Source organism: Schistocerca serialis, chromosome 8 (assembly GCF_023864345.2).
Source record: "Schistocerca serialis cubense isolate TAMUIC-IGC-003099 chromosome 8, iqSchSeri2.2, whole genome shotgun sequence".
In the NCBI taxonomy this organism is placed as follows: Eukaryota; Metazoa; Arthropoda; class Insecta; order Orthoptera; family Acrididae; genus Schistocerca; species Schistocerca serialis.
The window spans coordinates 316712371-316736066 of NC_064645.1; the positions used below are offsets into that span (position 1 = coordinate 316712371).

At 38.3% G+C, this 23696-nt stretch overlaps 1 protein-coding gene across 5 annotated transcripts in view; it reads right to left on the reverse strand.

Moving 5' to 3' along the window:
- The window catches only part of LOC126416192 (uncharacterized), a 206723-nt gene that overhangs the window by 110732 nt on the left and 72295 nt on the right, over window positions 1–23696 (reverse strand). For all 5 annotated transcript variants that reach the window (XM_050083777.1, XM_050083779.1, XM_050083778.1 and 2 more), the window contains 3 exons: window positions 15831–16102; window positions 7139–7333; window positions 4268–5191 (listed from right to left, as the gene is read on the reverse strand). In XM_050083777.1, the coding sequence (XP_049939734.1) occupies window positions 4268–5191; window positions 7139–7333; window positions 15831–16102 (1391 nt within the window). The remainder of the gene's footprint in view (window positions 1–4267; window positions 5192–7138; window positions 7334–15830; window positions 16103–23696) is intronic.

The following is a 23696-nucleotide window of genomic DNA, read 5'->3' on the forward strand; positions in this document are numbered from 1 at the left end:
GGAATGTAGTCGAATTAAGTCGGGTGATGCTGAGGGAATTAGACTAGGAAATGAGACACTTAAAGTAGTAAAGGAGTTTTGCTATTTGGGGAACAAAATAACTGATGATGGTCGAAGTAGAGAGGATATAAAATGTAGACAGGCAATGGCGAGGAAAGCATTTCTGAAGAAGAGATATTTGTTAACATCGAGTATAGATTTAAGTGTCAGGAAGTCATTTCTGAAAGTATTTGTATGGAGTGTAGCCATGTATGGAAGTGAAACATGGACAATAAATAGTTTGGACAAGAAGAGAATAGAAGCTTTTGAAATGTGGTGCTACAGAAGAATGTTGAAGATTAGGCGGGTAGATCACATACCTAATGAGGAGGTATTGAATAGAATTGGGGAGAAGAGAAGTTTGTGGCACAACTTGACTAGAAGAAGGGATCAGTTGGTAGGACATGTCCTGAGGCATCAAGGGATCACAAATTTAGCATTGGAGGGCAGTGTGGAGGGTGAAAATCGTAGAGGGAGACCAAGAGATGAATACACTAAGCAGATTCAGAAGGATGTAGGTTGCAGTAGGTACTGGGAGATGAAGGAGTTTGCACAGGATAGATTAGCATGGAGAGCTGCATCAAACCAGTCTCAGGACTGAAGATCACAACAACAACGATATGAACTTCAAAAACTCTGTGAAACTGCTCTGAAACAAATTGATACAAAATTTACTAACAAACTTCATGTTCGTGACTAACAATGCTTCGTATAAAGTTCAAGCAAATCACTGAAACTCTCCTAAGAACGAATGAATGATTTACAGGTTATCACACAATGTAATTCCTTTTCAGGAAGCTATGTACACAGAAAATTTTTTCTCTTATTAAAAACAAGGAATAACGATTTGAAACTTTAACATTATCTTCACTGAACCGAGGTATTCAGTACTTATATTGTACAAAATCTGGAAAGCAATGAAGTAATCTAACTGATATGGGCAACTCTTCAATTTCCAGTGATACAGTCTATCTCATATATGCTATGGTGATACAACAGTTATTAAAGACTACTGTTCATTCACATTGGAACTACATTAATTCAGTGTAAAGAGGCATATCCTTTAGTGGAACAAAATATTCCTATGATGGCAGAAAAGAGCATAATTACTTTACAGTTCAACAACTGTAATGGCAATGTAACAAAGGTAAATTGTTCCTGCCCCTCTAAATTTCTTTATTCATTTCACCTCCTCCACCAGACAACTTGTTACCCCAGTCACATCACTGTCATTGGGAGAAAAATTTGTGTGTTCTGGAGAACAACAAAAGTTATAAATAAGTATTAGGTTCCAGTTCTTGTTCCTGTAGATATTTACTGTTCAATGCCTCAGTTATATGATGCATTATTCATTTCCATAAGCATGTACGCTGAGTGTTTATCTTTAATTATTCTACTACCATAAAACCTTGATAATCCGTTTGGAATGAGAAAAAGGTAGGATTATCAGAGGAACACCTTTATTGACCCATAACATCACAATACAGTTAAACTTTAATTCTTAGCTGGAAATGATGTCTGAAATATTGTTCCCGTTAAACTAGTAACAAAATGAAAACTTCAACACACTAAAAAAATCTTACATGAAAGTGTAATATACAGTAGTGTCTGTATTGTAAAATATTTCTGTATTGTATGATAAACTACTGTTGCTGTGACTGAAAGTTTAACAACTGTAATACCTCATCACCACACTGCACTGACACACAACTGATGTCCATTTATATGTTTAAAACATGAGAAGTCACACGAACCACGACGCCTACCAGCACTGCAACCCAACTGACAGTTGCCATCCTATGCCTTCATGGGGCTCCCAGTCACTGCCATGTGACCACTGCTCCAGAAGAAGCTGCTTCCTCAGCTCCTTGCCTCTACCGAGGATCTGGACTTTGTCCTTGTGAGCACTGGCTACGTATTGTTCCTGTAGGTTATTCTGCTGTATTCTCCAGTCATCACTGGAGGACATTTTCAGCTTATTTCATGTGTGTACTTTTGTCTTTGAACTGTAATGACTTACTTCATGTTCAATAAACAAACAGCATTACTTCATGTGTGCCAATGGATCACTACCTTTGTCCACTACTCACCAGGACACTTCATTTTATTTTCAAGCAAGACAAAAAAAGCCTGTATTTTGCTTAGCAGATGACAACCGTGATTTTGCTGCCATGTTCTGCCATTTCCTAATCCACAAAATGTCACTACTGCCAGGGCTCTCCGGTATTGGCAGTAGTGACAATATGTAAGGGAAAAATGAATCGAAGTTTGTGTTGGGAAGAGCTCTCAGCTTGGGTAGTTCGTGCAGCAATGTTGACCATCTGCCTAGCAAGCAAGAAGACCCGGGTTCAAGTCCCGGCTGCAGCACAAATTTTAATTCATTTCGTCTGCTTCGATCATTATCATAGAGTGAACTGTGTTTTACAGTATCTCTGTTAGTAGAACCCATGCTAATTTTTACAGTGGAGATTTTTGTTCTCTGAAAGCATAAAACGTGTCCCATACTCCTACAACAGACTGGAGTCAGCAATATAGGCATACAATTATGCACTTCTAATGACGACCTTTCTTGAAAATTTTAACGATCTATGCTTTTTTCAATCACTAGATATGCTTCATTGATCCAGTGACCTACAATACACTACTACTAGAAGCAAAGAAAGTTCTTTCACATAATCTCTATAGAACCCCACTCTTATCTCACCTGGTCCAGCTGTCTTTCTACTACTGCTAATTGACTTTCATTCTCCGATGACTTATCTCAATCCCTACCATTTTGGCATTCAGCGATGATTAAAAGGAGAAACCATATTACGATATTCCGTGATTAAACAATTTTGGAAGATTGACTTCCATTTTTTGGCCTGTCATCACCTGTTTCAGTGCCACTACGGTCACTGAGCAACTGAAGACCTGATTTTGATCTAGTGATTGACTCTAGGCCTTCATAAGACCAAATATTCTTAAAATTTTCAGTCCAATTGTTAATGAAAATTTACTTTGAAATTTATTGAATGCTTCTCAGATTGCTTTCCTCGTGTTTGTTTTGGCTTCACTCAGCTTCTGTTTGTCTTCCAGGCTTTCATTTTTCTGAAATTGAAGATGAAGCTCTCTTTGCTTTCATAGCAAGTTTCGAACATGCCTACTGAACTGCAATGTGTCTCATCAATCCCTCACAATACTGCTTGGCACATACTTGTTCCAGGGATATTGCGCAATAATGTACTTTGGGATTTTACACATTTGTGCTCCACATCCTCATTCTTAGAGCTCATTATTTGATGTTGACCACTTACATACTCTGTAATTCGTGTCCTCTCACTCTTGCTAACCAAATATATTATTTAGCTATTTCTTGATGGTGGTTCGTAAGCCAAAAACTGGTTCAAAATAAATATTAGTAGAATAAGACACTGAAACTATCACAGGTTAGTGATCACTGACTCCTTCCTCGAAATTAAATGAATGTAACACTAATCACGTGCACATATTCTGTAAACTGACTCGTTCCACATCATTTCGAAAAAGTAACTGACTGACTGACTAACGTATTTGAAAAGTCCTGGTTTGCTAATTACTAGAAGCCTAAGACATTGCTTTCATTTATTGTTTCTTTAAGTATCTGCTCAAAGTAATTTTCAGACAAGACATTCAGAACAATGTTATACAAATCCCTTTCTCCGCCAACAGATATCTGACAAACTGAAGTCCCCTCTATTACAATAGAATTATCAGCAAACTCACTTGTGATATTCTCTAGTTTATTCTGAGCTTTGCCTTGCACTTAGCATCAATAGCTAACAGTTAAGAATAATTATTTTTTTCACTCTTCAAAATTCTTCTCATCATGATGCAGAAGTGGTGTCTGAAAGACATCCCCCACCAAAACTTTAAGAACAATTTGAAATCTCTAGAATTAGTAGAAAAATACCACTAGACATCTGCTAAGAGTGTGTAAATGCATCTACAAAATAGCCAAAGCAGCATATACAAGAAAGTAAGTAATAGGGAATTTCTTCTTCCACTCCCCCCGAACTTTGGCCATTATTAGAGATACTGACAGATATAAAGTTTGACCTTTAAAGGCATTTGACAAATGTGAATTTTTAAATCTGAGGATGAAGTTTTGGACAGATAAACAAAAAATACTTCTTTCAATTAATAATTACTATATCAAGGAGAAGTAGTAGTACTGTGTATGATTGCAGAATAGAAATATAATACTCACAGTGCTTTTGAACTGACCCTGGAATGAATCCACAATAACACTTTGGTTGAGACTAAGGTGCTTATCCCAATGTTTATCAGCTTCTATTTCATCACTGAGGGCTACCGAAGTTGATGTTGATGGAACTTCTGCATCTTCACTGTGACCAGCAGAACTGCCCACTTCTGCTACAGTTGTATCCAAGTCTCTCATCTTGCGTTCACACTCCATTCGAAAATTCTTCTCTGTATCTTCCAGCTTCATTCGTTTGATATTATTAAAACACCTACTTGATTCTAGATTATAACCCACTACATACTCTGAAGTTGATTCAATAGTCTCTTGCAGAAGGTTTGTTTCCTTTATTCTTTTCACACTTACAGTTTTACAATCAAAATTATGGAACTCTGTAAGATTAGGGTTTTCCAGAGGGTCTCTTCTCCTCGCACTTTCATGTTTTGGATACTTTTCTGAATCGAAACGGAGTTCATTGTTAGCTTCCTCTTCAGTGACAAGTACATTAACATTTGATGTCTTTGCGTCTTTTAATATATCCTGTAATCCTCGAAAACCCTGTGCCACATTATTTAACTGGCTTGCAACAACATTCTTTTCCAACACTTTTTCTGCAACTGGGATTTTTCCATTCCTCTTCAATGAATTATGGGAAATTATGTTATAACTGGAATTGCTGTCACTGCAGTTAGGATTTGAAACAAAAGAGGAATCTTCCTTGTCACCTTCTGATCTCTCATAATTATGTTCAACGCTATCTTCCGTCACTTCCATCACCAGATCTCCAGTATATGGTTCTGTATCTTGAAATGGAACAACCCCTTCTGGAATTTGCTGCATTCTGAAAAGGTTCCTGCCTTCACCCGAACTGTCAGAACTACCCGAGGATGATGAGTGATTTGACTTCATACTGTCTGTAGTTAAAGTGCCCTGTAAGCAAACACATAGTTGGTCTTGTTTAGAACACACAAAGCACGTAGAATTACATCACTTAAGAAAATTTATGTCACTCATCTTCCACATTGTCCTAAAGAAAATAAAAATGATTTAAAAAGATGCAGTAAAAGATAGCAACATACACATTACTCAAGTGATATTAATTTTATAGTTATGTTGCTTCTGATAAAAACTGGATACAACAACACTCTATAGAAAACTGAGCTCCTCCACTTGATTACACAGATGAATTAAGTTATCAGAATTTCTACTTATCTAAGGAGCCACCTACTGCCAATCAAATTGGTATGTCAATGATCAAAGGGGCATCATAGTACAAACACTTCAATTTGACACAGAGAACACAGAGTGGAAAACTTTTAAATGTGTCCATGTGCAATGCTGGAATTTCACCTGCTGAAAGTATGTACTGGCCAGCCATTCTGTTTCTTTGTAATTTTATGGAGTTTTTCAAGTTGATTTTCTAAAAACAAGTATATGAATTAAGTGAAATGTGAATAGTGATTTACATTTCAAAAATCTTAACTCCAGAGTGAATGATAAGTATCTCTACTGTTTAGTTTCATGTACAAAGAGAGACGTGAATGGACACAAAATTTAATTCCAACTGAATACATTATGAACACCATACTAAGGCTGCAGGTGATGTAAAAAGGACCTACAATTACAGAGAAAGGAATTTTTAACCTCTGTTAATATGTATCAAGTTGGATGTGGTTATAAAAAACACAAGAAAGCCAGGAATTCATCACCATCTAAAGATTAACACATCAAATGTTTAAAAGTTATATTTTATCAATGTATAGAATGTGTCAGGCTGGGCAAGATGAAAAATTAACTGCATTGGCAAGTAAATTTTACATAAACATATCACTGCGTTCTACTCTCTTCCTTTGTTTTTTAACAGTATGCAGAGTTGCAGATCATGTACTTGTCGTACAATTACTATTCGAGATGCTGCTGTAACTCCTTTTGTGATGATACAATTGGCAGACTTTATTAAATTGTTTAGGCAATGTTTGTACACTGTGTTAATGAGATAAGTTTGCAGTTTTAATGGGAATTTAGTCTGAATATGTTGTAACTGTATGTACTGGAGTATTAATTACAGACAGACAGTAATCATTATTGAACAATTTTCCACATAATTATTATGTTTGTCTTATAAACAATACTTTTTTAATGGGCATAATGAGTGTGGCAATTCATTCAAGTTGCTGAATAGATAATTATTGTGAAGTAATGTTTGAAATACCAGTACTTTTAATCATACTGATCATTGCACGGCCAGTCTTTTGATAAGAGTGTTGTACGGCTCAAAAGCAGTACTGGTACTGATAACTGTAAGCAGTTGAATCAGTTTTTACCAATAAGCTGACTTTCCATGGGCGATCACAAATGAAAGCTGCAACAAATGCAGTACGCGATAGGCGCCCTAAATTTTCATTTTTTAAACTGTGTTGTAAATGCTTTCTGTCACGGAACAGAGTTAAATATTAAAAAGCAGCAAGTATTTACTGGGCATTTGCTTACTGAACATAGCATTAATATGTCAAGTAAGCAATTTAATTGTACAAAACACAACTACGCCACCCATCTTTTTTTCATTTACCATTTATCTATCATTTTCATTTTATGGTCAATATTTGATTATGAGGTCAGAGGGGTAACTGGCTCTATGAATTCCAAGCAACAAGGAAAAAAAAAGTCAACAGCAAGTGCATTCAGGATCTCTCAGAGCTGCAAAAATACTGAAAAAAATCAAATCTTCAGTCACAATGTATGTCGACCATCACTTGAATAGCCAATTAACAAAAATTAATCATCTTAATGTAACATTTTAGTCACTAAACAATGGCATATACATTCAATTTCTCTGAAGATGTTGTCAAATGTCATTATCACTTATAATATACTAGCCTGTGTGATAATTTCAGGATCAATGTGTTCGACAACAAGCTTCCTAGCAGAATCTCTGTCATCTGTTGTTTCACACTGACTATGTGGAGTGGCTGGAGCAGTAGATACATCCGAGTGTTCACTTTTGTTGCTTGCGGTGTTGAGTTGTTCATGAAGGTTATCGAGTAACAGTGCAAGAAATTCTTGACAATCATGCTGCAATAAATATTAAAAAAGTTTAGCTGTATTCACATTATACATACAAACACATCATCTAATAAACATAAATAATTCTCTGTTATGTAAATTGTCCACAATTCTAGCTCGGATGAAAAACTTTGCATCTCATGCGTGGTGTACCACCTCAGGAGATAAGTGTATATGAAAATAGATGATGAAAATTCAAAACAATCACATTAATCTACAAATGTAGACATCTAACAATTAGTATATCTTCTTATTATTAAAAAAACTCTGAAACAGCTTAGCCCCAGTCTAACAGCTGTTAAAGATTACACCGATGAAAGCAGAGATCATTTAATTTCTTTGAAGAATACAACACAATAAGCACACAACTCTTCACGACACTAGAGATAAGCCAATGCCTAGCTGCGGAACTAACATTTAATGCAGTTTCGTAACAACTGATTTGTTACAAAGTACCTGTGATGGCACTCTGAAGTTATTGATAACCACACCAGAGTCAGAAGTTGGAGTATCAATTATGAACTCTTTGGCCAAGTTGCAATATTGTCAGTCAAAACCTCGCAAAGTGACACAATTACTGTTTTGCATTTATTGTCAATTTTAAGATGGCCTGGACAGAGGACTTTAGTGAATACCCGTTACTGAACCTAAAGCGTGAGCCTGCTCCACACAGAAATATTTGACCACTGAACTGTCAATTAGATGTACAAAATTAAAAATAAGTGCCGGTCTGGGGCAAGGACCTGGATATGTGCCTAAGCAAACTTTATGAAGTGACTGGAAAGATATAAACCCTTAATGTCTTTCCTACATAAAAAAGTGTATCTGCATTTTGAAAGTATTTTTATACAATGATTTTTGAGTTAGTGTTGTTCTGCAAGACCTCCTGGACTGAGCAGAGCTCTAGTATAAGCTTCATTTTGATAGTTATTAATAAACAATAAATGCTGTTTATTGAGTTTGTCACTAAAATCTTTGTTATATCAAAAGAAATATTTTGAATATAATAGAGGGAAACATTCCACGTGGGAAAAATATATCTAAAAAGAAAGATGATGAAACTTACCAAACAAAAGCGCTGGCAGGTCGACAGACACACAAACAAACACAAACATACACACAAAATTCTAGCTTTCGCAACCAATGGTTGCCTCGTCAGGAAAGAGGGAAGGAGAAGGAAAGACAAAAGGATATGGGTTTTAAGGGAGAGGGTAAGGAGTCATTCCAATCCCGGGAGCGGAAAGACTTACCTTAGGGGGAAAAAAGGGAAAAAAGGACAGGTATACACTCGCACACACACACATATCCATCCACACATACACAGACACAAGCAGACATTTGTAAAGGCAAAGAGTTTGGGCAGAGATCTCTGCCCAAACTCTTTGCCTTTACAAATGTCTGCTTGTGTCTGTGTATGTGTGGATGGATATGTGTGTGTGTGCGAGTGTATACCTGTCCTTTTTTCCCTTTTTTCCCCCTAAGGTAAGTCTTTCCGCTCCCGGGATTGGAATGACTCCTTACCCTCTCCCTTAAAACCCATATCCTTTTGTCTTTCCTTCTCCTTCCCTCTTTCCTGACGAGGCAACCATTGGTTGCGAAAGCTAGAATTTTGTGTGTATGTTTGTGTTTGTTTGTGTGTCTGTCGACCTGCCAGCGCTTTTGTTTGGTAAGTTTCATCATCTTTCTTTTTAGATATAAAAGAAATATTTTATTTAATATCAACTGAAAATCAAGTAACTGAGTGAGATTCCAGCATGGGGGCATTAAGTGGGATTAATTTGCAGATGGGGTTCAAAACAGCAGTCAAGAAGGCATATCTCTAAATGGGAAATTAAAACACTAAATACACAAAACTGGCCCCTAGAATGATCCACAGCTCAAGCTACAAGCTTCTAAGAGTTCACTAAAATCTCCACACAAACTCTGCCACAACACTCTTGAGACCAACATTTCAGGAAAAACTACCGTATTTACTCGAATCTAAGCCGCACTTTTTTTCCGGTTTTTGTAATCCAAAAAACCGCCTGCGGCTTAGAATCGAGTGCAAAGTAAGTGGAAGTTCTGAAAAATGTTGGTAGGTGCCACCACAACTAATTTCTGCCGTCGAATATATGTAGCGCTACACAGGCATGCTTTGCAGGCACAAAGATAAATACTGGCGCCAAAACCTCTGCGTCACTAAATAAATTTAAAAAAAAGGAAAGATGGAAGACGAGCTTTTTTCTCCGCCCCGAGTTTTGACCAGTGCTTTTCCATACATTATCCAACGAAGTAAATACAAATTCCGTATTGTTCATCTTCGAATGTAACAGCATTTAAACGTACTACGAAAATCCAACTGGTTTGGGATGTTTGACAATACGGCCAACTCTACGTTCTGAATTTTTTCCTACCTGTGAAAAGAGATGGTTGCTAATAGGAACTTTTATGAATTGTGAATCGCATGCAGTATTCTCTTCACCATAAGAATAATACGAATATAAACATTTTGCCATGTATTCTTTCATGTTTGCTGCTATCTGATTTAAATCCTGTCTGCCTAATAACCTACGAAACTAGTGTGAGACAACAGCAAATGCGGAAGAATATACATATCATGTTTATATTCGTATTATTGTTATGCCTAATAGTGATACAATCATAAATTAAGCATGGCAATTGACTAGATTTTTAAATCTAAGATGACTAATTTCTGTGCAGAATGTAATGTACACGAAAGGCGTCTGCAAAGATTTTCAAACGGAGAAAAATTTTAGCGAAAACTCTCGTTCAGAACACCTATCATACGCAGTCTATTATTTGGTTCTTGTTGATCATTATCAAAGAAAGCAGCAGTGTAAGTAACAACAAATACCAGTCTCTTACCATTGATTCGCTAATGAGACAATTCCTCTCTTTTTTTAATTGTAAGCGACGGTAGTGCGCACAAAATCAAGCCATGCCGCAAGCGGCGACAGGTCATAAACACTCATTATCAAAATGCGACAAACAATGCATGACACTGTACAATAATGCATTTTCAGCTTAGAGTGACGTAAACACCTATGACAAAGAGAATGGGACTTATCAGATCGAAGAAAAATAAGCAACCGATTCAAACCAGACGAAGCATGTGAAAAAGGAAGGGTATCTGTATAAATACGGACGGAGTGTCTGACGCATAGCAATGGCTACCTGATAAAGCTTAAGTGCTAAGCTTACGACTCGAACCAAACTACTGTAGCTGTATCGTCATTCATTCGACCTACATTATGTCTCATATTACAATAGACCAACTTTGTTTCGATTTGGAGGTGCAGCCTAAAACTTTTCTCTCCCCTTGAATTTAGAGTCTCAAATTTCAGGTGCGGCTTAGATTCGGGAAAATTTTTTTCCTTGATTTCGAGTCTCATTTTTCAGGTGCGGCTTAGATTCGAGTAAATACGGTAATACAATATGAAACTGACTTCCCTGCAAGCTCATGACTGTTACTAATATGAAAGTATTGTACTTTGTTGCTAAGTATGTACCTTGTGTTGATTACGTGTGTTACATCAGAATTGATGGTAATACTTCTCAATGGTTAGGTGACATCATATTCCTCATCAAAGAAGGATGTCTGCTGAGACCCATATAGAGAACAAGATTAAATTCTCCAACAGACTTTTTATTAGTTATTTACTGGGGAAACTGAAGCATCTTGTCAGAAAAACGAATTTTGTGAAGGATACAAAATATTTTTTGAAAATATTGTGCACAGTGAAGTATGTGCAATTGATAAACTGGTAAGCTTTGACATAACATTTTTATCTACTAATGTCCCTGTTGCAGATACCATGGGGTTCAATTACTTCGGATGTGTATGGCCTAGTTGAATCTTACTTTTGGCTACGTTATTTTAAACACAAAGGGGAAGTTTACATAAAATGTTTTGGGGTCACTGTGGGCTCACCTACGTTCGGTGTAGCAGCTGACATTTTTATGGAGCAGTTTGAACAAAAGGCATTAAGTAATGAGGAAATAAAATAATGTGGCTGGCCCTGCTATGTGGATAACATGTTTGTTATACGGCTACACTACAAGGCAGGATTATATTAAGTTCCACAATTTATGAATAACATTCATCTGAAAAAAATCAGCTTCTGCTTGGAGATGGAGTAAGGACAGCCTCCCATTCTTAAATGTGTTGATCTACAAAATACAACATTCTAGAACAAAGAGTTTACAGCTAATCTACCAAAAGGAATTTAAAGATTACTTCATACCACCACCCAACCTGGAAGCAAGACATTATGAACATGGTCTGCACATGCATTCTGCATCAATGATAGTAAGATCTAGCGATCACAGTTTTGTTTTCTGAAACATTGGCAGCTAATGGCTACAATGCCCTACCCATAAACAGGGCAGTCAAACAACATGGTAAGAATAGTAATGCAGAAAAGAAGAATAAGGACCTCCCACTCATTCGGTTAGGGTACCATTTGTTACCAACTTAACTGACTGCACGGGCAGACTCTTTCTGAGTAATGGTATAAGATTTCATCCGGCCTATAATGGATGCACCTGACTGTCTCCACACTGCAGGAGCCTATGAAATGACATTGACTTGGCAAAGTATTTATTGGCAAAACTGGAAGGACTCTAAAAGGAAACATTAAAGAGCATGAACACTACACACAAAACAAAAAGCAAAATCAACACCACGAAGAATCTGACAAGCTTATGGATTTTAAAAACATATGAGAGCTAGCTACAGAATATTATATTTATAGAAGGAAGGTCCAGGAAGAAGTTAAAATATCGAAAAATGAGTGCAACTTCAATAGTGATGCAGCTACCAACTATCGAGGTAGCAAACATCATTCACGGCGAGCAAGGAACAACTACCCGGATACCACCAAAGCTATAAAACAAGAATAATATTTTGGATTCTTCTGCCCCTTTCCTATAGCTGCTTTCAGTAATTACTCAACAATGTCACCTCACCAATGGCACCATGTATAGTGTTACCTGGTGATTTCACTTCTAAAATTAAAAAGTAGGTAAACAGCATTTTATAAGTGAATACCACATTGTCTAGCAACACATATTCAGGGGCACCAGTGGATTCCCAAAGATCTCAGTAGAGGGATCAAAATGTTGAGCATTGAAGAGGAATATGATGCTGCTTAATGATTCTGAAGACTTTACTGACTGCACGCTTTTACTTGGTACCTGAGCAGAGGATGTTGGGAGTGGGAGTTTGTTAGTTACGTGTTCCATTGATCAATAGCACAGAAAAACTGTCATGATGTGGAACGTGTCAAATGCACAAGAAATGCGCACAGGAAACAACGTTTTTTTTTTTTTTTTTTTTACATTATAGTGTTATACCTAAATATTTATATTATCTATCCCATTCCCTTAAATGGTACAAAATGCATATATTATATCTCCAGATTTATTTACTCATATTCAAGAATTCATCTATGGTATAGAAGGAATTGTCAAGGAGGTATGATTTCAATTTGTTTTTGAAACTATTACTGCTGTATGTCAGACATTTTATTTCATCTGGTAATTTATCAAAAAAGTTTTATAGCGGCATATTTTACCCCTTTCTGTGCCAAAGATAGGTTAAGTAATGTATAGTGTAGGTCTTTCTTTTTTCTGGTATTGTAATCATGAATGTCACTGTTGATTTTAAATTGGTCCATGTTGTTGAGAAAAAAATTTCATTACCGAGTAAATGTACTGTGCAGCACTTGTAAGAATTCCTAAACTTTTAAAGAGATGCCTACAAGATGTGCGACTATGAATCCCACACATTATTCTAACTACTTTCTTTTGAGCAGTGAATACCTTTTGCCTAAGTGTTGAGTTGCCTCAGAAATTATTCCGTATCACATCAGAGAGTGAAAGTATGCCAAGTATGTTAGCTCAGTAATTTCTACTTCCTCAAAACTGGCAATTATTCTGATTGCAAAAGTTGCTGAACCTAGTTGCTTTACGAGATCCAAAATATGAATTTTCCAATTAAGATTCTCATCTATATGTACACCCAAAAACTTCGTATGCTCTACCCTGGCTACTGACTTCTTTTGATGTGTTATGTTTATTGTAGGAATACTTTTTGCAGCAGAAAATTGGATGTAGTGTGTTTTTTCAAAGTTCAGAGCAAGCACATTAGCACAAAACCAATTAATAACTTTTCCATAGACCTTATTTGTATCATTTTCTATCAGACTTTCTTTTACTGGATTAATAATTATGCTTGTATCATCAGCAAACAGTGTCAATTCAGCATCTTGTTACACATAAGAAGGGAGGTCATTCACATATATCAAGAACAGGAGGGGACCCATGATCGAACCTTGTGGAACACGCAATGTAATTTCACCCCAGTTAGATGAAGTGGCAAACTCCTTTGAATCACTAGAAGCATATAAAGAGACTTTTTGCTTCCTGTTCTGTAGATATGACTAAAAACCATTCATATGCTGTTCCATTTATACCATAGAATTGTAATTTCTCTAACATAATGTCATGGTTCACACAATCAAATGCTTTGGATAAGTCACAGAATATTCCTACTGGTGACATTTTACTATTTAAAGACTATTATCTGGACAGTGAAATTGTCTATTGCTGTCTCGGTGGAACAACATTTCTGAAATCTAAACTGTGATTTACTAAGTATCCCATTACTGTTGAGATGCCTAACCACTCTTGAATACATTACTTTCTCAAAGATTTTTGAAAATGCTGTAAGCAAAGATACTGGCCGGTAATTATTGACATCTATGGTTTCTCCCTTTTTGTAGAGAGGCCTGACAATGGCATATTTTAACCTGTCTGGAAAAATACCCTGAGTCAGTGATGCATTACATATATATGACTCAAAACATCAGCTGTAATTGCTCCACATTGTTTTAATAACTTGTTAGAGATGTCACCTACTCCAACAGCACATTTATTTTTCAAAGATTTGATAATTTTCCTTATTTCACAAGAGGTTGTTAGTTGAAACTTAATCGACTAAAATTTATCAAAACTGACTCTTCCATGTACTGCCTGGCTTTTTCTTTTTAACTATTCTCACCAATTTTTTCTCCTACACTTAAGAAGTGATTGTTAAATACATTGGCTACTGTGTACTACTGGTCAAGATGGTCTCATTCTCTTTAACAGTAATACTACCTACCCCAGTGGTTCCTTTTCCTGTCTCCCTTCTAACAACATTCCATATTGATTTGATTTTATTGCTGGAGTTGTAAATTTCTTCTCTAACATATATATTTCTTGATTTCCTTTCAACTTTTTTCAGTATGTTACAATAATTTTTATGGTGTAAAACTACTTCTGGATCTTTACTAGTTCTTGCTGTCTCATACAGTTTTCTTTTTCTTTCTGAAGACACTTTAATACCTGTGGTAATCCAAGGTTTCTTTGAAAAGTTTGTGGTGTTACATTGAGTAATTTTCTTTGGAAAACAATGTTCAAAAAGGGATATAAATTTATTAAGAAATAGGCTGCATTTATCACTAGCATTTGGCTCATTATATACATCTCCCCAGTTTACATTTCCTAAACTTTCCCTGAAGTAATCTATAGACACCGGGTTGACCACCCTCACAATTTTACTTAATGGTTTCTGAAGTGTACACCCTGTTAGGTTTTGTAAGTTAATCAGTTGTGCATCATGGTCAGATAATCCATTTACCACAGAGAAAGCATGTGTTTGTTCTACATCCCCTTGCTGTACAAATACATTATCTATTAGAGTACTACTGCCCTGAGCTATACGTATAGGGAAATTGATCACTGATTCTAAGTTATATGTTGTTAACAACACTACTAGTTCACTTTTCCTATCAGAATCGCTTAGAAAGTTAACACTGAAATCACCACAGATCAATAACTTCTTCTTTTTGTATGACAGACGGCATAATAGGGAGTCAAACTTTTTTATCAATAGCTCCCTATCTCCTAGTGGAGACCTGTACACTGTTGCTAATATTAACACAACATTATTGTGATTGGCTTGCAGCACATTAGCTGCTAAGGCAAGCTTCATCTCCTTTCTCCATACTAGTCAGCTTATAGCAAACAAAAGAAACGAACATATAATGGATGAACAGAAGTGAGATGAAAGTTTAAGGCGAGTCAGTAGAAGGGCTAGGTACACCCTTTTTCAATCATTTTTGTAATATTAATAATCACTATGCTTAACAATGCCCAACAGCTACTTATTGTTATGGTGAACAGTACTATTACGTAGTTAAGATTAACAATGAGTGTGCACATTCCAGAACAGCACGAAGTTAGTCTACTTCCACTGATCACAGGGGGCCACAAAAAGTAAGTGAGCAGGTCACAAAAGCAGGCTTATGTAAGTCAGAATTGTCTGTCACATCAGAACTTGGATATTTGCCTTCCGTAAACAGTATGTAACCAAGCTGCTGCTACTGCCACCACAACCACCATCATTACCTTTCTTATTACTATTACTATAATCATCATCATCTTTTTGTTATGGTGTTACCTGTCTGTAATCCTTGAACTGTGGATGGTTGAATCCAAGAGCCTGCTTAAATTCAAATGGACGAATTACACCCCATTGGCCACTCCACATTTTATGAATGAGAAGAGAGAACTGATCTGTTAAGGAATGTGGATCATCCTTGACAGCTGCATTTCTGGATAGAAAGAACTGGACTAGAGAGGGTGTGGCTGCCAAGCACTGAAGGCCTGCTGCCATAAAGCACGTGTTTCCCAGGTTACGCAGTCCACAAACTCCAGGTGATGCTGACGAGTCTGTAACAATAGTTTTTACACTATGTATCAAACACTACTTTATAGCAGATGTCATTGTCATGTTTTGTTGTTTGCCATACATGCTTTCAGATTTTATTTTATTTTTATGTCATATTTTCTAGTTATTCACATAGGTGCGGCTTTTCTGTTGCTTTTTTTTTTATTTTCTTCATTTATGAAGTACAGTGACGGTTTTAGTAATTGCCAAGATTCATGTTTCTACAGCCACAATGGTTTCAGACCATAAGGAGTGACAGGCAGTTCATATTGAGGATAAGGAAAAAGTAAGTAGAGGGCAGACTTTTATTAAGTGTGGCTATACACCATATACATTATTTTACAAATGTGTAAAATGTATATTTCACCAAATTTGTCTCCCCCCCCCCCCCCCCCAGATAAGTGAGAAAATATAAAACCAAGCTGTTGCCTATAAAAAGTTAGTAGTTACACAATACACTTGAAGTGGTTATATATTTACCTCCTGAGAACATGTGAAGTCTCTCACTTTCATGGCAAAGTGTGTGTTGCTTGTGACCTAATCACCTACCTGCTGACTGAGGTTCCACCACCGTTACGAATCAAAGTGACTACCTGGAAGAAGACCTCTGCCAATTATCTGACTCTTCCACCCATAAACTCTGCCTGAGTGAGCCCATCCCAGAAGTCCAACATAACCTTTAATCCCTGCTTAAAGCCTCAGGCCCTTCCCCGATCTTCTCCCCTGAATCCATTTCCCTCCTCACCCATATGACACCTTGCATATTTTGCATATTCCACATTTTGCAGGCTCACCAAAATACACAAACCCAACTACCCTGGACACCCCATTGTGATTGGTTATTGTGGTTCCACTGAAAGAATTTCGGCCCTCACTCATGAACACTTCCAACCAACTATCCGTAACCTAGCCTCCCACATCAATGATATGCACCACTTCCTTCACCACCTCTCCAACATCCCCACTCCTTTACCTCCTGGATCCTTACTTGTCGCTGTTAACACCACTTCCCTATACACCAACATCCCTCATGCCCATGGTATAACCCTATTGAACACTACTACCTCACAAATGTCCTTCTGACTCCAAACCCACTACCACATTCCTCATACACCTTACTAACTTTATCCTAATAGTCAACACCTACTCCTTTGAAGCAAATGCATACATACAAATCTGCAGCACAGCTGTGGGTGCCCACATGGCACCCTCCTATGTCAATCTGTTTATGGGCCATTTAGAAGAGACTTTTCTAAACCTTCCAAAATGCCAAACCCCTTGTCTGGCTTAGGTTCACTGATGATGATCATCATCTGGACCAAGAGCCATGACAACCTATCTTTGTTCCTTCACAATCTCAACACCTTTTCTCCCATCCGCTTCACTTGGTCCTCCACAACCCAGGGTGCCAACTTCCTGAACATTGACCTCCTCCTCTCTGATGGCTACATCCATACCTCTGTCAACATGAAACGCACTACCCACTAACAGTACCTGCATTCCTTCCACACCAAGAAACCTCTCCCATACAGCTTGGCCATACAGGGTTGGAGCATCTGGAGTGACAAGAACTCCGTTGCCAGGTATGCCGAGGGTCTCCCCAAGGCCTTCACAGACAGGTTGTTGTTGTTGTTGTGGTCTTCAGTCCTGAGACTGGTTTGATGCAGCTCTCCATGCTACTCTATCCTGTGCAAGCTGCTTCATCTCCCAGTACCTACTGCAGCCTACATCCTTCTGAACTTGCTTAGCATATTCAACTCTTCGTCTCCCTCTACGATTTTTACCCTGCACGCTGCCCTCCAATACTAAATTGGTGATCCCTCGATGTCTCAGAACATGTCCTACCAACCGATCCCTTCTTCTAGTCAAGTTGTGCCACAAACTTCTCTTCTCCCCAAGCCTATTCAATACCTCCTCATTAGTTACGTGATCTAACCATCTAATATTCAGCATTCTTCTGTAGCACCACATTTCGAAAGCTTCTATTCTCTTCTTGTCCAAACTATTTATTGTCCATGTTTCACTTCCATACGTGGCTACACTCCATACAAATACTTTCAGAAATGACTTCCTGACACTTAAATCTATACTCGATGTTAACAAATTTCTCTTCTTCAGAAATGCTTTCCTCGCCATTGCCTGTCTACATTTTATAGCCTCTCTACTTCGACCATCATCAGTTATTTTGTTCCCCAAATAGCAAAACTCCTTTCCCTCAGCATCACCCGACTTAATTCGACTACATTCCATTATCCTCGTTTTGCTTTTGTTGATGTTCATCTTATATCCTCCTTTCAAGACACACTCCATTCCGTTCAACTGCTCTTCCAAGTCCTTTGCTGTCTCTGACAGAGTTACAATGTCATCGGAGAACCTCAAAGTTTTTATTTCTTCTCCATGGATTTTAATACCTATTCCGAATTTTTCTTTTGTTTCCTTTATTGCTTGCTCAATATACAGATTGAATAGCATCGGGGATAGGCTACAACCCTGTCTCACTCCCTTCCCAACCACTGCTTCCCCTTCATACCCCTCAACTCTTATAACTGCCATTTGGTTTCTGTACAAATTGTAAATAGCCTTTCGCTCCCTGTATTTCACCCCTGCCACCTTCAGCATTTGAAAGAGAGTATTCCAGTCAACATTGTCAAAAGCTTCATCTAAGTCTACAAATGCTAGAAACATAGGTTTGCCATTCCTTAATCTATTTTCTAAGATAAGTCGTAGGGTCAGTATTGCCTCACGTGTTCCAACATTTCTACGGAATCCAAACTGATCTTCCCCCAGGTCGGCTTCTATCAGTTTTTCCATTCGTTTGTAAAGAATTCGCGTTAGTATTTTGTAGCTGTGACTTATTAAACTGATAGTTCGGTAATTTTCACATCTGTCAACACCTGCTTTCTTTGGAATTGGAATTATTATATTCTTCTTGAAGTCTGAGGGTATTTCGCCTGTCTCATACATCTTGCTCACCAGCTGGTAGAGTTTTGTCAGGACTGGCTCTCCCAAGGCTGTCAGTAGTTCTAATGGAATGTTGTCTACTCTCTACTCTGGGGAGCTTGTTTCGGCTTAGGTCTTTCAGTGCTCTGTCAAACTCTTCACGAAGTATCTTATCTTCCATTTCATCTTCATCTACCTCCTCTTCCATTTCCATAATATTGTCCTCAAGTACATCACCCTTGTATAGACCCTCTATATACTCCTTCCATCATTCTGCTTTCCCTTCTTTGCTTAGAACTGGTTTTCCATCTGAGCTCTTGATATTCATGCAATTGGTTCTCTTTTCTCCAAAGGACTCTTTAATTTTCCTGTAGGCAGTATCTATCTTACCCCTAGTGAGATAAGCCTCTACATCCTTACATTTGTCCTCTAGCCATCCCTGCTTAGCCATTTTGCACTTCCTGTCGATCTCATTTTTGAGACGTTTGTATTCCTTTTTGCCTGCTTCATTTTCTGCATTTTTTATATTTTCTCCTTTCATCAATTAAATTCAATATTTCTTCTGTTACCCAAGGGTTTCTACTAGCCCTCGTCTTTTTACCTACTTGATCCTCTGCTGCCTTCACTACTTCAGCCCTCAAAGCTACCCATTCTTATTCTACTGTATTTCTTTCCCCCATTCCTGTCAATTGTTCCCTTACGCTCTTCCTGAAACTGTGTACAACCTCTGGTTTAGTCAGTTTATCCAGGTCCCATCTCCTTAAATTCCCACCTTTTTGCAGTTTCTTCAGTTTTAATCTACAGTTCATAACCAATAGATTGTGGTCAGAGTCCACATCTGCTCCTGAAAATGTCTTACAATTTTAAATCTGGTTCCTAAATCTCTGTCTTACCATCATATAATCTATCTGATACCTTTTAGTATCTCCAGGGTTCTTCCATGTATACAACCTTCTTTCATGATTCTTGAACCAAGTATTAGCTATGATTAAGTTATGCTCTGCGCAAAATTCTACCAGGCGGCTTCCTCTTTCATTTCTTAGCCCCAATCCATATTCACCTACTATGTTTCCTTCTCTCCCTTTTCCTACTCTCGAATTCCAGTCACCCATGACTATTAAATTATCGTCTCCCTTCACTACCTGAATAATTTCTTTTATCTCATCATACATTTCATCAATTTCTTCATCATCTGCAGAGCTAGTTGGCATATAAACTTGTACTACTGTAATAGGCGTGGGCTTCGTGTCTATCTTGGCCACAATAATGCGTTCACTATGCTGTTTGTAGTAGCTTACCGTACTCCTATTTCTTTTATTCATTATTAAACCTACTCCTGTATTACCCCTATTTGATTTTGTACTTATAACCCTGTATTCACCTGACCAAAAGTCTTCTTCCTCCTGTCACCGAACTTCACTAATTCCCCCTATGTCTAACTTTAACCTATCCATTTCCCTTTTTAAATTTTCTACCCTACCTGCCAGATTAAGGGATCTGACATTCCACGCTCCGATCCGTAGAACGCCAGTTTTCTTTCTCCTGATAACGATGTCCTCTTGAGTAGTCCCCGCCCCGAGATCCGAATGGGGGACTATCTTACCTCCGGAATATTTTACCCAAGAGGACGCCATCATCATTTAATCATACAGTAAAGCTGCATGCCATCGGGAAAAATTGCGGCTGTAGTTTCCCCTTGCTTTCAGCCGTTCGCAGTACCAGAACAGCAAGGCCATTTTGGTTAGTGTTACAAGGCCAGATCAGTCAATAATCCAGACTGTTGCCCCTGCAACTACTGAAAAGGCTGCTGCCCCTCTTCAGGAACCACACGTTTGTCTGGCCTCTCAACAGACGCCCCTCCGTTGTGGTTGCGCCTACGGTACGGCTATCTGTATCGTTGAGGCACGCAAGCCTCCCCACCAACGGCAAGGTCCATGGTTCAGGGGGGAGGGGGGGGGGGGGAGGGGGGGGGGAGGCACAGAGAGATACTATACTCCAAACCTAGTCTGCAAATAGATCTCTCATGCCACTTCCCCCTATACCCCCATTCCTCCCACCACCCCCATGAACCAGCCATTTGTAAGTCAATACCACCCTGGAGTGGAACAACAGAACCATATCCGCAAGGCGTTCGATACAGTTCCCCACAGTCGTTTAATGAACAAAGTAAGAGCATATGGACTATTAGACCAATTGTGTGATTGGATTGAAGAGTTCCTAGATAACAGAACGCAGCATGTCATTCTCAATGGAGAGAAGTCTTCTGAAGTAAGAGTGATTTCAGGTGTGCCGCAGGGGAGTGTCATAGGACCGTTGCTATTCACAATATACATAAATGACCTTGTGGATGACATCGGAAGTTCACTGAGGCTTTTTGCAGATTATGCTGTGGTGTATCGAGAGGTTGTAACAATGGAAAATTGTACTGAAATGCAGGAGGATCTGCAGTGAATTGACGCATGGTGCAGGGAATGGCAATTGAATCTTAATGTAGACAAGTGTAATGTGCTGCGAATACATAGAAAGATAGATCCCTTATCATTTAGTTACAAAATAGCAGGTCAGCAACTGGAAGCAGTTAATTCCATAAATTATCTGAGAGTACGCATTAGGAGTGATTTAAAATGGAATGATCATATAAAGTTGATCGTTGGTAAAGCAGATGCCAGACTGAGATTCATTGGAAGAATCCTAAGGAAATGCATTGGAAGAATCCTAAGGAAATGCAATCTGAAAACAAAGGAAGTAGGTTACAGTACGCTTGTTCGCCCACTGCTTCAATACTGCTCAGCAGTGTGAGATCCGTACCAGATAGGGTTGATAGAAGAGATAGAGAAGATCCAATGCAGAGCAGCGCGTTTCGTTACAGGATCATTTAGTAATCGCGAAAGTGTTACAGAGATGATAGATAAACTCTAGTGGAAGACTCTGCATGAGAGACGCTCAGTAGCTCGGTACGGGCTTTTGTTAAAGTTTCGAGAACATACCTTCACCGAAGAGTCAAGCAGTATGTTGCTCCCTCCTACGTATATCTTGTGAAGAGACCATGACGATAAAATCAGAGAGATTAGAGCCCACATAGAAGCATACCGACAATCCTTCTTTCCACGAACAATACGAGACTGGAATAGAAGGGAGAACCGATAGAGGTACTCATCCGCCACACACCGTCAGGTGGCTTGCGGAGTATGGATGTAGATGTAGATGTAGATCCTTTGCCAGGGCTATCATTACCTATCATCAGACCCTGACACGATCGACGTCCTACCCTAAGATCCTTCCCACCAATCCTAGTGCTGTTGCATCACCCACTCAATCTCCACATCATCTTAGTCCATCCCTATGCCACTTCTAATCCCAATCCCTTGGTACAACGATCATATCCCTGTAGACGACTCAGGTGCAGGACATGCCCAATCCATCCACACAGTACTTCCTATTCTAGTCCTGTTACAGGCTTATCCTATCCTATCAGAGGCTGTGTCACTTGTGAAAGCAGCCATATCATATACCAGCTTTGCTGCAATAATTGCACAGCTTTTTACATTGGTATGACTACCAACCAGCTGCCCGCTAAGATCAACGGCCACTGGCAAACTGTGGCCAAGAGCAAAGTAGGCCACCCTGTGGCACAACATGCAGCTGGACATAACATGCTTGATTTCAATGGCTGCTTCACTACCCAAGTCATTCTGATCCTTCCCTCCACCACAAGATTTTTGAACTGCACAGATGGAAGTTACCCTTACAACATATTCTCTGCTCCTGAAATTATACCAGCCTCAACCTGTAACACTATTACTGATATCAACTATAATGGCCCTATCAAACTTCATTGTCTGTTTTTACTTAATTTGTCTACTGTATAACCATGCTCTCCGATTTAACATCCATGTAAATGTTTTATTCTTTATTTATGTAACTGTAATTGATTTATAGATGTTATGTCAAAAGTAGTACACTGAAAAAGATAGAAAATGTTAAAACTTTACTTGTAATACTGGTTCAAGCATAGGGGAAGTAGGTTTGTAATTATGTAAAACTTGGAGGGGAGTCCTTCCGCAATGCAATTGGCAAGGTGGAAATAGATAAAATGGAACTGGCGGTTGAACTGAAAGGCTCCTGTGTGGCACGAGTCAGTCAGTGGCTAGCAGGCAAACTGCGCACATCTAGTGAATTGAAAGAGGCAAGAAGAACAGCAAGATTGTATTATCTGGCTTCAGATGTGGACGTAATTTGACTTATTATCCATGCTATACTTTGGTTAGCTCTTTATTATGAAAATCTGACACTCACAAAGAATTTTCAGAGCATCTTGCACAGGAAGAGCCATGGATACTTTTGCCACCTTTTTTAAACAACACAGGAGATTGACACTGTCACCACCTTCATCTCAAATTATCAGTTGAGTATTGTGTAACTGCCTGACCATTAATGTGGTTTCTTTTTCAATAATAATTATGTATTCTGCAAACTTTGTACTGAGCCACCATGTTTTATCCTTAGCCCTTTACCTAGACAGGGTCCTGTCCCAAGTACTATGATAATTCCAAGTCTCCTGTTTTACTGAACTTAAAACAAAGGTTAATAAACTTTGTGGTGTTGTAAAGTACATAATTATTTGGGGAACATAAGTTTTGAAATACTTCATGTAAT